The sequence below is a fragment of the Somniosus microcephalus genome, chromosome 9, assembly GCF_052327205.1.
Source record: "Somniosus microcephalus isolate GS21.2 chromosome 9, FLI_Smic_1.0, whole genome shotgun sequence".
NCBI lineage: Eukaryota > Metazoa > Chordata > Chondrichthyes > Squaliformes > Somniosidae > Somniosus > Somniosus microcephalus.
The window spans coordinates 163133481-163147320 of record NC_140995.1 but is presented as its reverse complement, the minus strand read 5'-3'; the positions used below and the strand labels follow the sequence as shown (position 1 = coordinate 163147320).

Below are 13840 nucleotides of genomic sequence, written 5' to 3'. Positions count from 1 at the left end.
TGATGAGATAAGCATCTTGATCTCACTTGTGGGTATCCATTTTTCTCTATTTAATACTCAATATCACACATGGGACTGAGAATGTCATACAGTTACAAATACTGGTAAGTAACCAAAAATTGGCATGTTCCACAGATAAATATACCAACAACGTGATGCAGTGTCTGTGTAACAAGTATTCAAACAGGGTTTGTCTTGTCTGATATACGTGTTACACAACACTGATGCAGTCAGTTTCACAATGTTATCTTTGTAAAACCATTTCAAGCATGCAGATTCTGTCCTTATCATACTACAGTACAATATTTGTGACAAATTTACACCCATAGCAGAAAAACGCAGCATGATAATCACAGCATATAGCTGCCAAAACTCACTCTGTTTTGCTGCACGGTCTTCGCCAAGAACGACTCAAGGTGGTGGTCTGGCAGTGAAGAAATGCTGTCAAAACTAAAATACTGCGCCAGAGTCCATCCACATCATGATATCACATCATAAAACACACTGCCCTATACCCATCCACCGGGTGTGAGAGTCTGAGTCTTCTGGTCAGTAAATGATGTGCCAGTAGACACGTGTGATGCGTCAGATTAAACTGGTATGCAGTGCTGTCCTGCAAATCAGAGCATGCATTTGTGGATAAGAAGACAACAGAGTTCATGCTTGCGCACAACAAAGTCGATTTTCAGTGATAGGAAGCTTGCCCAATTGTGTGCAGCCACAACTACCTACTAGCACCAGTAGGGCAATATTATTTAATGCACCTTACTTACGATGGCCAGCTTAGTAAAACACGGACAATGAGTGCCAACCACCACCTTAGAATTACTGGAGCGGGTATGAATAAGACTGGTTGCAGAGAGCTTTAGAAAGTATTCTTCACTCACTCAGAGTCAGCAATAAATACATTCTTGTGTTTTCCCCCCATTTTATCAAATTATTCATAACTGTGAGAGGTTTATGAAATATGAAGGAAAGTCTGTTTTCTTATTAAAGAAATCTGCATATGTAAATTTATTCCAATTAGCACAATTATTAGCATGTTATCACTAATAACATAAAGCTCATAGCCTCTACATTTTACAAAGTTAGGCATTATGGTTGTTGAGTTCTAGATGAAACTCTATTTTCAAAGTAGCCCAATTAGGCAATGCAAATTAGGTACTATTAACATAATTGATTAATATACTAAAAGCACAGAAATTATGTATTTGCAAATTTATGAAAATGAAATTTATGGCTTTCACAGTTTAAGGAAAAGTCTATTTTCTAATTAACCTGATTTGCATAGGCAAAGTAAAACTGTACATACCGTAAAAAGTATCAGAATGAGAGGATAAAGTTAATAGTGTAAGCACAATTGCAGGGTCCAGAAAGTTTGCTTTAAACACCAGAGTATTATTTAGGTTTCCTAATATTGTGTTAACTGCTATTCATCACTATTTGGCATGTATAAGTTCTACTGTGCAGATACATGGAGAATTAACACAATATACCAGTGGATCAGAAGGCAACAAGACTGATTGATGGGCAGCCCAATAAAGCTACCTTCTGCCATTCTCATTGTCACCTGATTAAAACAAAAATATTTCTGAAAATACATTTCAGGATAATCAGCACTAGACTAATTCTTTTGAGAACCAACTTCATACAAACTGCGATAGGGTCAATGTTAATGTCACTGTATACATTCAGATGACTGCAAGTCTAGCTGTGTATATATATTTATTATATTCTTGGTATAAATTAAAACCTAAGGCAGGGCCAAGTATCCTTATGATGGCCAACAGGTGCCAGCTTGTCTGGGCTATTCTCTGGGCTTTTTGTTCTTCACATCCAGGCTGATGGGAGTGTGCGTTGTAGTCCTGTTTCTGAGCAGGGCTTGCATCAGTGAGGCTCCCTGCGGGGAGCGCTGCTTCAGTGAATGAGCTTTGAATACAGTGCCCCTTTAAAGATTTTTAAAATACTCTTCAACATTTTGGCTAAAATCAAACATTTAAGAGGAAAGATTTCCCTGTATGTTAGTTATAGAGAAATCGTAAACATGCTCTTTACACACGCATTTATGATTTTGCTAATACTGTAAGTAACTAATGGTGGAAATCTTCCCCATAAGGAGGTATGTGGAACTCTTTGTGTACAACAAACACATTAAAAGGCACATTTTGTCAATGTGACAGGTCAGAGCTGAAGATTATCTGGAGCAATTATAAAATAAATTTGGTCTGCGTAACTTTCAGTCCTGAATGTTCTTTGTGATGTTTAAAGTTGGTCTAATTTAATACAACAGCTCCAGAAACACTTTCCTGAATATTTGTAATGTTGAAATTCATGACAGAATACAAAATGAACTGTAAAGAACTAAATATCACATTAATATTCACAGCCACAAGTTACGGGAGGGTGTAATTACAGCGTGACAAATGTACGCAGGTAGTTTCCATCATAAATATGGACACAAAAATTTATAATGGAACAAGCTGACAGGAAGTGTATGCAGACATAATGGGCCGTATTTTGCGACCCCTATGGGTGTGTACGAGGTGTGTACGCGCCCATAGAGGCCGCGCAAGTTCCAAGTTTAGGCATGCGAAGCGCATGCGCTAAAACCAGGAACTTGCGATCTGTCAATTCTTGACAGATCCTCCGCATCCCCAGGAGATGGGCATCTGTGGGTGGAGACTGAGAGTTAAGAGAGTAACTAAAGGCTTTTATTAACAAAAGAATGAAGGTCTGCCTCGAGTGGTCGACCGGTCCAGAAATACAAAGGGCTGGGGAGCAGTCACCTTTATACTAGGACTTGTGGGAGGAGTCAGCCGAGGCATGTCCAGGCATGTACACAGTGGAATACAAACAGTGGTTTACCACATTCACCCCTTGTTTAAAATTGAGTCCGGCGGGGTGAAGTGTATTAAAAGTTAGTGTATTGGAGTCTCTCCGGAGGTCTTGTCTGCCGCTGTGATCGGCGTGACGACGGCAGGGGTAGTGGAGCTTCCGGCATCGAGTCCTGCGTGGGCTGTGGCACAGGCGTGTCGTCCTCGTAGATGTCGAGCGGGTCGCGGGGCCCAGGCCTGCCGTCTGCTGGGGCTGGATATCGGATCGTGGGGGGGGGTGGTAGTGAGTAGTGGGTTACTGCGGCCCCCGAGGGTGCAAGGTCTCTTATGGAGACTGTGTCCTCCCGCCCATCCGGGTATGCAATGTAAGCATACTGGGGGTTGGCGTGGAGGAGGTCGACCCTCTCGACCAGGGGGTCCGTTTTATGGGTCCTCACGTGCCTTCTCAGTAGGACCGGCCCTGGGAACGTCAGCCATGGCGGTAGCGATGTCCCCGATGTGGACTTCCTTGGGAAGACAAACATTTTCTCATGAGGGGTGGCGTTAGTGGCAGTGCAGAGCAGTGACCGAATAGAGTGCAGCGCATCGGGGAGCACATCCTGCCAGCGGGAGGTTGGAAGGCCCCTAGACTTTAAGGCTAGCAGGGCGGCCTTCCAAACTGTCGCATTTTCTCTTTCCACCTGTCCGTTCCCCTGAGGGTTGTAACTGGTGGTCCTGCTTGTGGCAATACCCCTAGTTAGCAGGTACTGACGGAGTTCGTCGCTCATAAACGATGAGCCCCGGTCGCTATGGATATAGCTGGGGAAACCGAACAGGGTGAAGAGGTCGTTCAGACATTTAATGACCGTGGCACTGGTCATGTCCGGGCAGGGGATGGCGAACGGGAAACGGGAGTACTCATCAATAATATTGAGGAAGTACACATTGCGGTCGGAGGAGGGGAGAGGCCCTTTAAAATCAACGCTCAGGCGCTCGAAGGGGCGAGTGGCTTTTATCAGGTGGGCCCTGCCTGGTCTATAAAAGTGCGGTTTACACTCAGCGCAGACTTGGCAGTTCCTGGTCATGGTCCTGACCTCCTCAATAGAGTAAGGCAGGTTGCGGGCCTTGATGAAGTGGAAGAACCTGGTGACCCCCGGGTGGCAGAGGTCATTGTGGAGGGCCCGCAGTCTATCGATCTGCGCGCTGGCGCAGGTGCCACGCGATAGCGCATCCGGGCGTTCATTGAGCTTCCCGGGCCGGTACAAGATCTCGTAATTGTAGGTGGAAAGTTCGATTCTCCACCTCAAGATCTTGTCATTTTTGATTTTGCCCCTCTGCTTGTTGTTAAACATGAAAGCAACTGAACGTTGGTCAGTGAGCAGGGTAAATCGTTTTCTGGCCAGGTAGTGCCTCCAATGACGCACAGCCTCCACAATCGCCTCGGCCTCCTTCTCAACAGCGGAGTGTCTGGTCTCCGGGCCTTGGAGGGTTCGTGAAAAGAAGGCCACGGGTCTCCCCGCCTGATTGAGGGTAGCGGCCAGGGCAAAGTCGGACGCGTCGCTTTCCACCTGGAAGGGGATGGACTCGTCCACTGCGTGCACGGTAGCTTTGGCAATGTCTTCCTTGATACGGTGGAAGGCTAAGCGGGCCTCTGCCATCAAGGGAAAAGAGGTGGACTTGATCAGCGGATGGGCCTTGTCCGCATAGTAGGGGACCCACTGGGCATAATAGGAGAAAAACCCTAGGCACCTCTTCAGGGCCTTGAGGCAGTGGGGCAGTGGGAGTTCCATAAGGGGACGCATCCGGTCGGGGTCGGGGCCGATGACTCCGTGTTCCACAACACAGCCAAGGATGGCGAGGCGGTTTGTGCGGAATATGCACTTCTCCTTGTTATATGTCAGGTTCAGGAGTTGGGCGGTGCGGAGGAATTTTTCGAGGTTTGCATCATGGTCCTGCAAGTCACGGCCGCAGATGGTCACATTGTCCAGATATGGGAAAGTGGCCTGCAACGCATTTTGATCTACCATCCGGTCCATCTCCCTTTGGAAGACGGAGACCCCGTTGGTGACGCCAAAGGGAACCCTAAGGAAGTGATAGAGGCGGCCGTCTGCCTCAAAGGCAGTATACTGGCGGTCCTCAGGGCAGATAGGGAGCTGGTAGTATGCTGATTTCAGGTCAATGGTCGAGAAGACGCGGTACTGCGCGATCTGGTTGACCATATCAGCTATGCGGGGAGTGGGTCGGCGTCCAGCTGGGTGTAGCGATTTATTGTCTGGCTGTAGTCGATGACCAGGCGCTGCTTCTCACCGGTCTTAACGACCACAACCTGGGCTCGCCAGGGGCTGGTGCTGCCCTCAATAATCCCTTCCTTCAGGAGCCGCTCCACTTCGGTTTTAATGAAAACCCTGTCCCCGGCACTGTATCGCCTGCTCTTTGTGGCAATGGGCTTACAGTCGGGGGTGAGGTTAGCAAACAGTGGGGGGGGGGGTGACTCTGAGTGTGGAGAGGTTGCACCTGGTGCGCGGCGGGCAATTTGGGAGCTGCTGGCTGCGGACTGTGAGCGGGGGTAGGGGTCCACCGTACGCCATCGTAACACTTTTAAGGTGGCACTGAAAATCTAACCCCAGCAGGATGGCAGCGCAGAGGTCGGGCAGGACCAGAAGTTTAAAATGATCGTACACGGTCCCGTCTACTACGAGTGTCACTACGCAGTAGCCGCCGATGTCCGCCGACTGGGACTCGGAGGCCATAGAAATCTGCTGGTGCGCAGGCAGGACTGGGAGAGAGCAACGCCGCACCGTGTCAGGGTGGATGAAGCTCTCCGTGCTCCCAGAGTCAAAAAGGCAGATTGTATCGTGGCCATTTACCTTAATGTCCATTGTGGAACTGGCCAGCTGGTGCGGTCTCGCTTGGTCCAGTGTAACGGATGCCAGCGTAGGGGTCGGTGTGTCGCTGCGGGTATCAGATGAGGCGGTGTTGGGGGCCTGCTGCGTTCCGGCTGTCGTCCAAGATGGCGGCGTCCATGATCCCCATGTGGCTGGAGGCGTCCAAAATAGCTGCTGTACCGGTGGTTCGCACATGGCCGGGGAGGCCCAAGATGGCGGCCCGCATGGCCCACACGCGGCGCTGCTGGGGTTCGGGGTGGCTTTGGCCCTGCAGACGTTAGCGTAGTGTCCCTTCTTCCCGCAGCCCGAGCAGATCGTGTTTTTCGCCGGGCAGCGCGCTCTGGGGTGTTTTGCCTGGCCACAGAAGTAGCATTTCTGGCCTTGGGGCACTGCTGTCTGGCCTTGGGACACTGCTGCGGTAGTTGGGCTGTTGCTGGGGTGCGGCTGGGGTGGCACGGCGCTATGAGGCGGTCCTACCGTGTCCCAGGCTGTCATTCCCCGCGGCGTCCACGGTGCAGAGGAGTAGGCATCCATGCCCCGGTAGGCTGCATCCAATGATAGTGCGAGTTCAGAGGCCTTGTTGAGGTCGAGATCACTCTGCTCCAACAGTCGCTGTCGGGTGTAATTGGATCTGTGGCCCGCTACAAAAGTGTCCCAGATAAGTTCCTCTGTGTACATGGCGGCCTTTACATCCTTACAACCACAGGCCCGGCCAAGCACAGACAGTGCCTGAAGGTATTCCACGGTCGATTCCCCAGGTTGTTGTTTACGACTCCCCAGAAGGTGCCTGGCGTACACTTCGTTCACTGGGCGCGTGTACTGGTCCTTGAGGAGCTTGATAGCGTCCGCGTACGAGGTCGCGTCTTGGATGACCAAGTACACTCGGTGGTTCACTTTGGAGGTCAGGACATCCAGTTTGTCCTCGTCCGATTTGATTGCTGCGGAGGCGGTCAGGAATTTTTCGAAACACTTAAGCCAGTGAGTAAACTTGGTGGATGAGTCCGCCTCCCGATGATCTAAGTCCAGGCATGCTGGTGTGAGGATCTTCTCCATTATAAAAATTTTGTTAATAAAATTGATGCGCTATCAATTACTCATAAAAGACTGAGAGTTAAGAGAGTAACTAAAGGCTTTTATTAACAAAAGAATGAAGGTCTGCCTCGAGTGGTCGACCGGTCCAGAAATACAAAGGGCTGGGGAGCAGTCACCTTTATGCTAGGACTTGTGGGAGGAGTCAGCCGAGGCATGTCCAGGCATGTACACAGTGGAATACAAACAGTGGTTTACCACAGGCATGCGAAGCGCATGCGCTAAAACCAGGAACTTGCGATCTGTCAATTCTTGACAGATCCTCCGCATCCCCAGGAGATGGGCATCTGTGGGTGGAGTGTTGGGCTATACTCTGAATGCCCATGAAATTCTTACGCCTGGTAAAAGCAGGAGTAAGGCCTGCTTTTACCAGCATAAGAGTTTTAAAAAATAGAAAAATAAAATTTTAGCACTCACTTATACATTAAAAACCCTGTCCAATAAGGTAAGTTTACTTTTAGCCCCGTTAAAATATATAGGCCTAGAAATTCAGTAGCGCCCCGTTTGGGGCGCCAGCCTCGCCAGGGCGCTAAAAGTAGCGCCCCGGAAGCATTCACGGCCGCCCGCCGGAAATTCAGTTGGAGCGCCCCAAAGGGAAGCGCGGCGCTACTGGAGGCGCCCCGCATCCCTCTTGGGGTGCTGCAACTGAATATCGTTGTGCAACGTGCCGCAGTGCCACACGCTGCAGCACATCGTGCTGCGGTACTGCAGGCCTTCCTCCCCTTCTTAAAGGGGAGGGGCCTTGTTCTGCGCGATCTGGGGCCCAGCTGGGCCACCGAGGATCGCGAGTGCCGGCAAAAGAGCCCGGCACCGAGGAGAAGTGCCGGGCTCTTGCAACGCAGCCGGCACTCCGGGGGCGGGGGGGGGGGGGGTGGTTAGGAGGCTGGGGACGGGAGCGCAGAGAGGTGCTGGCAGGCAGCCAACAACAAAGTTGGCCGCCCCACGCCTCTCCTTTAATTTGCGCCTCTACCGCCGCAGGTAGGCCCCCCTGAACCGGTCGCACATAGCGTCCGGTGGTAAAGCAGGGGGCGCTTCCTAATATCGCGGCCGGGGCATCAGCGGGGCGCTGCGCACACCGATGACATCATCGGTAGTGGCGCAGCGCTAACGGCTAGTGCCACCATTAGCGTCCTGCTGAATTTGGCGGGAGGCGTGGCCAGTGGCTTGCGACCCACTTAGCGCCCTCTTAAGGCGCTAACAGGTGGCACAGCCACCTGAATTTCTAGGCCATAATTTTTTTCTTCAATAAATTAAATTTTTGTTTAAAATAGTTAATTAAATGGCATTTTAATTAATTTTAAATATGTAATTTACAAAAAATGCATTTCATGTGTTTGTGTATTTTTTAAGTGATCCCCATTCATATTTATGGGGATTCCGTACGTATGGAACTCCCATAAGTATGAATGGGGATTCCCTTCTTTTATTGGTTGCATGCGAACTGCATGCGCCCCTGGGATATGTGGGCCTCTGCCCACGTTTACCTGGAGAGGCCTAGGATCACAAGTCTCCATACCTCCCGGGCCACCAGGTAAATGTGTAGATTTTTTACAGGTCGGAGGCATCCGCCCGTGGGAAGCCTCCGATCGCAAATTTTGGGCCAAGATTTTTAATAAAATAAGATATAGATAGATAATAATATCAAATATTAAATAAAAATAACAACAGAATGTATGACTTTAAAATGGGGACAGAATTATGTAACTCCAATTATCACCTGCCCTCTAGCCTTGCTTCACCTGAAGAGTAAACTAATGGGTGATTTTAAGAAGATGGGGCGGGGTGGGGCAAGTGTCACACCACCCACGCCCAAGCTCATCAGTTTGAGGCCTGGGCTATTTTAACTCTCGGGCCTCATTAACATCCGACCAGCCAGCTGCCTGCCCAAAACTGGTGTAAAAGCTCAGCTGGCTAGCTGCCAGCGGGCAAAGATTGGACAGCCTCAGGGCTACTCAGATCAGTCACGCTGGGGGAGGGTGGGGCTTCAGCAGGGTCTCTCGGGTGGGAAGGGTGGGCCTGGGGTAGCAGAGGTACAGACTTCCCTTGTGGGGCCTGGAGAAGCACTTCTGCTCTTTTTGGCCTCATGTAAGGGAAGTTTAATAATTACAGGGCCTCTTCTTCCTGCAGACCAGGCTTCACTAAACAAGGCGGCCATGGCACTTAAAATGCCATTGGGGTCCTAATGACATCATAGGAGCCTGATTTACATGTATTAATGAGACTTCGATTGACTCAGGCAGGCACGACATCTACCTGAAAAAGATACTCAGTAAAGAGCAGGTATGAGTAGCAATGGAGTGGTACATTTTTGGAGGTAATGTTAACTGCACAGTTGTCCCAATTCTACTGGGCAGGGTGGGTTAAAATCGCCTCCTTTGTCTTGACAGGAGATTGACTAGTTTTATTTCATTTTGTGGGAAATGCATAAATGAATTTCGGTATCTGGCCATTTTCTTCTTATTAAGAAGCGCTGACAGAGTAATCAGTTTATATTATAATTATTAGGAACTAAAAGTTTACTGTTGTGTTGTGTTGGCAATTGATGACAAGTAAGCCTGGTAAGCAGGAATACCCATGGATGTCACCCTTTGGACAGCTGGCCCTTGCTGCAGGCAGATTTTCTGTTGTTTTGTGGATGAGGAACTCAGGGGGTTGGGATGACTGCTACTGGAAGGTGTTGCCTGGAGTCTGGATGTGAGAAGTTGGGCCCAGTGCCTGCCATCATGGGCCACAGAGAAGTAAACAGTCTTTCTTCAATGACAGCAAAGTCCCAAGAGAGGGTTAATCTTGTGGTGTATAAGACATGAATTCTCCTTCATGGTTCAAAACTCCTAGGCATGTAGCAGTAGGGCTTCTTCAGGCCGTTGTGAAAGTTCCATAACCAAACTGAGAAGTAGATTTGTGACAAAAAGGAGAAATGGCTGCAGTAAGTGAGGGGAAATCAGCCTCACACCAAGCATATCTCTTTGTCAAACCCCAGTGTATGAGCAGCTGGATTAAGCAGTTGATGATGGATAAGTACATGGCATTGGATTTGTCTAGAACGTCAAGCTGGCTGGTAAGTTGTAGGTCCTGCCACCGTTCTGCAGTTAGGTGTCCACATAGTTAAAGAGGAAACTCAAAGGCTTGGGACATCAAATGCTGGAAGGCACTACCTGGAAGCCAGTTATGAGAACACTTGTTCACACATCCAGGGTTCAATTCCCACCAGGATTGGATTGCAGCTGCAGCTGCAAAGCTACACTTCTAACTGGGAGCACCACCACAGGGGAAAGTGTCAAGGCAAGAGGAAGTGACAGATAGTCTGAGTAGGCCCTCAGCATGGACCTAAATGAAAGGACAAACTAGATAGCCTGCACAGCCTTTTCACATTCTTGCCTTTATATGTTCCTGTGTTTTTGATAAGCCCATTTGGGCAAACTTTTATTTTTTAAATTTGTGTTGTTCTGAATAAAGATACAAATGCAAAATGTTAAACTCCTTGACAAGAGTGAGGTGATACAATTCAAGAGGCTTCTGACACAATATTGTGACTGATTTATTAAAGTTTAATAACTTGACTAACAGCCGACTGGCTTGCCTGGGACCATACAGCGAGCAGAAAGAGAGGTGAAGGACAAGAAAGTGCATTAAACATTAAATACTTCTGTCTGAATCTCTCATCTATTTCTGGTAAGCTTTCACTGTTTAGATTTTACATGGTTTAATATTAGAAGGAAACTAAATTAGCATGAATAAAATTTAATCTTTATACTTAAAGTAGAAATATTGAACATATGGAACTGGACTCTTACAAACTGCTGATGCTGTGTTTAAGTTGCCTTCCTGTTATTGATGTTGGCGCTAACTCCGATGCTGAGGGCAATGTTTCATGATGCAAGGCTAGAAGTCAATTTTATTTGGCTTTCCAAACTGGAAATTAGTTTCACATATACGGATTTAGAATTTAAATTTAAATAGATTCCTAGAATCTTACAGCAAAAAGCAGGCCATTCGGCCCATTATGCCTGTGCCGGCTCTTTGAAAGAACTATCCAATTTTCCCCACTCTTTCCCAACATCCCTGCAAAACTTTCCTTTTCAAGTAAACTTCTATAGCTCCCACAATGGTTCAGCAAGTCTATGCAGTTAGGAACTGAACCTTTCAGCCCAAGAAGGTCTTATGTTTGATCCCTGGTCTGTGCTGAGTTAGCTGAACTCAGCCAGGGCAACAGTAGGAGGGTTACAATAGGCTCCGGCTCCTTTCGGTTGGACTGAGTAAATCAGAATTCCACTCCTGACTGTTGTATGTGTGGAAGAGGTCGCAAGGGATGGAGGTGCTGTTGAAATAACCTTGGTGAGTTGCTGCAGTACATCCTGCAAATCATACGTTCTATAGCCACAGTGCTCCAGTGGCGGATATTGAGTCCAGTGGCGCAGAAGCCAATCAAACAAACTGCTCTTTCCTGGTTGGTGCAGAGCTTCCTGAGTGTTTTTGCAACTGCACGTATCTGTGTGAGTGGCGAGTATTCCTTTATACGCCTGATGAGTGCCAACTCTCTGACACCTCCTCCTACCTCCCTGGACCATGACCCCACCACCGAACATCAAGCCATCGTTTCCAAGACTGTCACTGACCTCATCTCCTCTGGAGATCCTCCCTCCATAGCTTCCAACCTCATAGCCCCTCAACCCCATACTGCCTGCTTCTACCTCCTTCCCAAGATCCACAAACAGGACTGCCCTGGTAGAACCAACATTTCAGCCTGTTCTTGCCTCACAGAACTGATTTCTTCCTATTCCAATTTCCCCTTGTGCAGTCTCTTCCCTCCTGCTTCCGCGACTCTTCCGACATCCTCTGCCACTTTAACAGTTTCCTGGCCCGAACCATCTCCTTTTCACTATGGACATCCAATTCCTATACACCTCCATCCCCCACCAGGACGGCCTGAGGGCGTTCCGCTTCTTCCTTGAACAGAGGCCCAACCAGTCCCCATCCACCACCACCCTCCTCCGCCTGGCTGAACTTGTTCGCACATTGAACAACTTCTCTTTTGACTCCCCTCACTTCCTCCAAATAAAAGGTGTTGCTATGGGAACCCGCATGGGTCCTAGCTATGCCTGCCTTTTTGTGAGATACGTGGAACATTTCAGGTGCTCTCCCTCACCTCTATTTCCGGTACATTGATGACTGTATCTACATTTCCTTGTAGATGGTGGAGAGGCTTTGAGAGGTTGGGAGGTTGGGAGGTGAGAAACTTGTTGCAAAGCCTCAAAGCCTCTCTAACATCTACAAGGCTCAAGCCAGGAGTGTGATTGAATATTTACCACTTGCCTGGATGGGTGCAGCTGCAACAACACTCAAGGAGCTCGACAGCATCCAAGACAGAACATGTTTGCTTGATCATCCCCCGTACCACTGGACTCAATATCCATCACCAGTGCACTGAGGCTGCAATATGTCTAATTTACAGGCGGCACTGCAGCAACTCACCAAGTTTACTTCAGTAGCACCTCCCTGCCCTGCAACTTCTACTACTAAGAAGGACAAGAGCAGCAATGTTGTGAGAATATCATCACTTCCAAGTTTCCCTCCAGGCAATACACCATCCACCAGGATGTTGTCAAGGTTTGTAGTATATTCTTTGTCCAGTTGTACTTAGCTGCTTCTTAATATCATGTGGAGTGAAATAAATTGCCTGGAAAATGGCATCTATGATGGTGAAGAGGGTGAGTAGGATCACTCAGTACTTTAAATAGTGTTAGAATAGGGCATAGTGGTGCTAACACCACTTAACAGCACTTTACTGGTAACAGCAACAACTTGCATTTATATAGCACCTTTATCCCAAGGCATTTCACAGGAGCATTATCAAATACAATTTGACACTAAGCCACAGAAGGAAATATTAGAACAGGTGACCAAAAGTTTGGCCAAAGAGGTAGGCTTTAAGGAGCGTTTTAAAGGAGGAGAGAGAGAGGTAGAGAGGTGAATACGTTTAGGGAGGGAATTCCAGAGCTTAGGGCTTAAGCAGCTGAAGGCACGGCTGCCAATGGTGGAGCAATGAAAATTGGGGATGTGCAAGAGGCCAGAATTGGAGGAGCGCAGATATCTTGGTGTGTTGTAGGGCTGGAGGAGGTTACAGAGATAGGGAGGAGTGAGGCTATGGATCTTAGTAAACTTTAATTTCAACACTTACAACCACTTCAGCCTTGTTTCCTGCAGTCAAGTGCTGGATTCCAATTTGGTTGAGAATGTGGATGTTCATGGAGGCTTCTCCTGTTAGTTGCCGGGTTATCCATCACCTTTTCAATTGGATCAGCAAGACAAAAGTTAAATAAATGTTATGTCATTGATGTGTTTCTGCTGGACTCTGGGGGAAGAACTGTACATTGAGCTGGCTGTTTAATGCAGGGGTCTTAAAAATTGATTTATTTTTAAAGTTGAAAGTGGCAGAAGGCTGATTCTTAGGCCGAGAAATTCAGTGACCTGCGCCACCAGTTTGCGCCCAAAGAGGGCACTCAGTGGCTTTTGCGCCACTGGCCACACCTACCGTGATATTTAGCGGGGCGTTAATGGCGGCGTTAGCCTGTAGCGCTGCGCCGCCACCGATGACGTCATCGGTGTGCGCAGTGCCCCGCTATCGCCCCAATGGCCATATTTGGTCGCGCCCGCCTCCTCAGCACTGGCCGCAAATAGCGACCGGTACATAGGGGCCTACCTGTGGCGGTAGTGGCGCTAGTTAAGGTGGAGGTGCGGCCGGCTGCTTTTTCGGCGCCCACCTGCCCGCACCTCCGTCCCCGGCCTCCTACACCCCCACCCCCGCGGCATTGCCAGCTGTTTCCCGAGAGCCCGGCACTTCTCCTTGGTGCCGGGCTCATTTGCCGGCACTCGCGAGCGGGGATCGCGCTGTTGCAGGCACCTCCCCCTTAACAGTGGGAGGAAGGCCTGCAGTACCGCAGCGTGCCGTGCCGCAGCGTGTGGCGCTGCGGCCCTTAGCGCGCCGATATTCAGTTTCAGCGCCCCAAGCGGGGCACGGGAAGCCTCGTTTAGCGGCCCGCTTCCATTTGGGGC

The 13840-nt window shown here is 48.9% G+C and overlaps 1 protein-coding gene across 1 annotated transcript in view; it reads right to left on the bottom strand.

The window, feature by feature from the left end:
- Positions 1-13840, bottom strand: part of LOC147112804 (PC3-like endoprotease variant B) — an 845811-nt gene that overhangs the window by 57622 nt on the left and 774349 nt on the right. Inside the window, exon 13 of the mRNA XM_085998224.1 lies at positions 12966-13071. Coding sequence (XP_085854350.1) covers positions 12973-13071 — 99 coding nt within the window. The 3' untranslated portion in view covers positions 12966-12972. The remainder of the gene's footprint in view (positions 1-12965; positions 13072-13840) is intronic.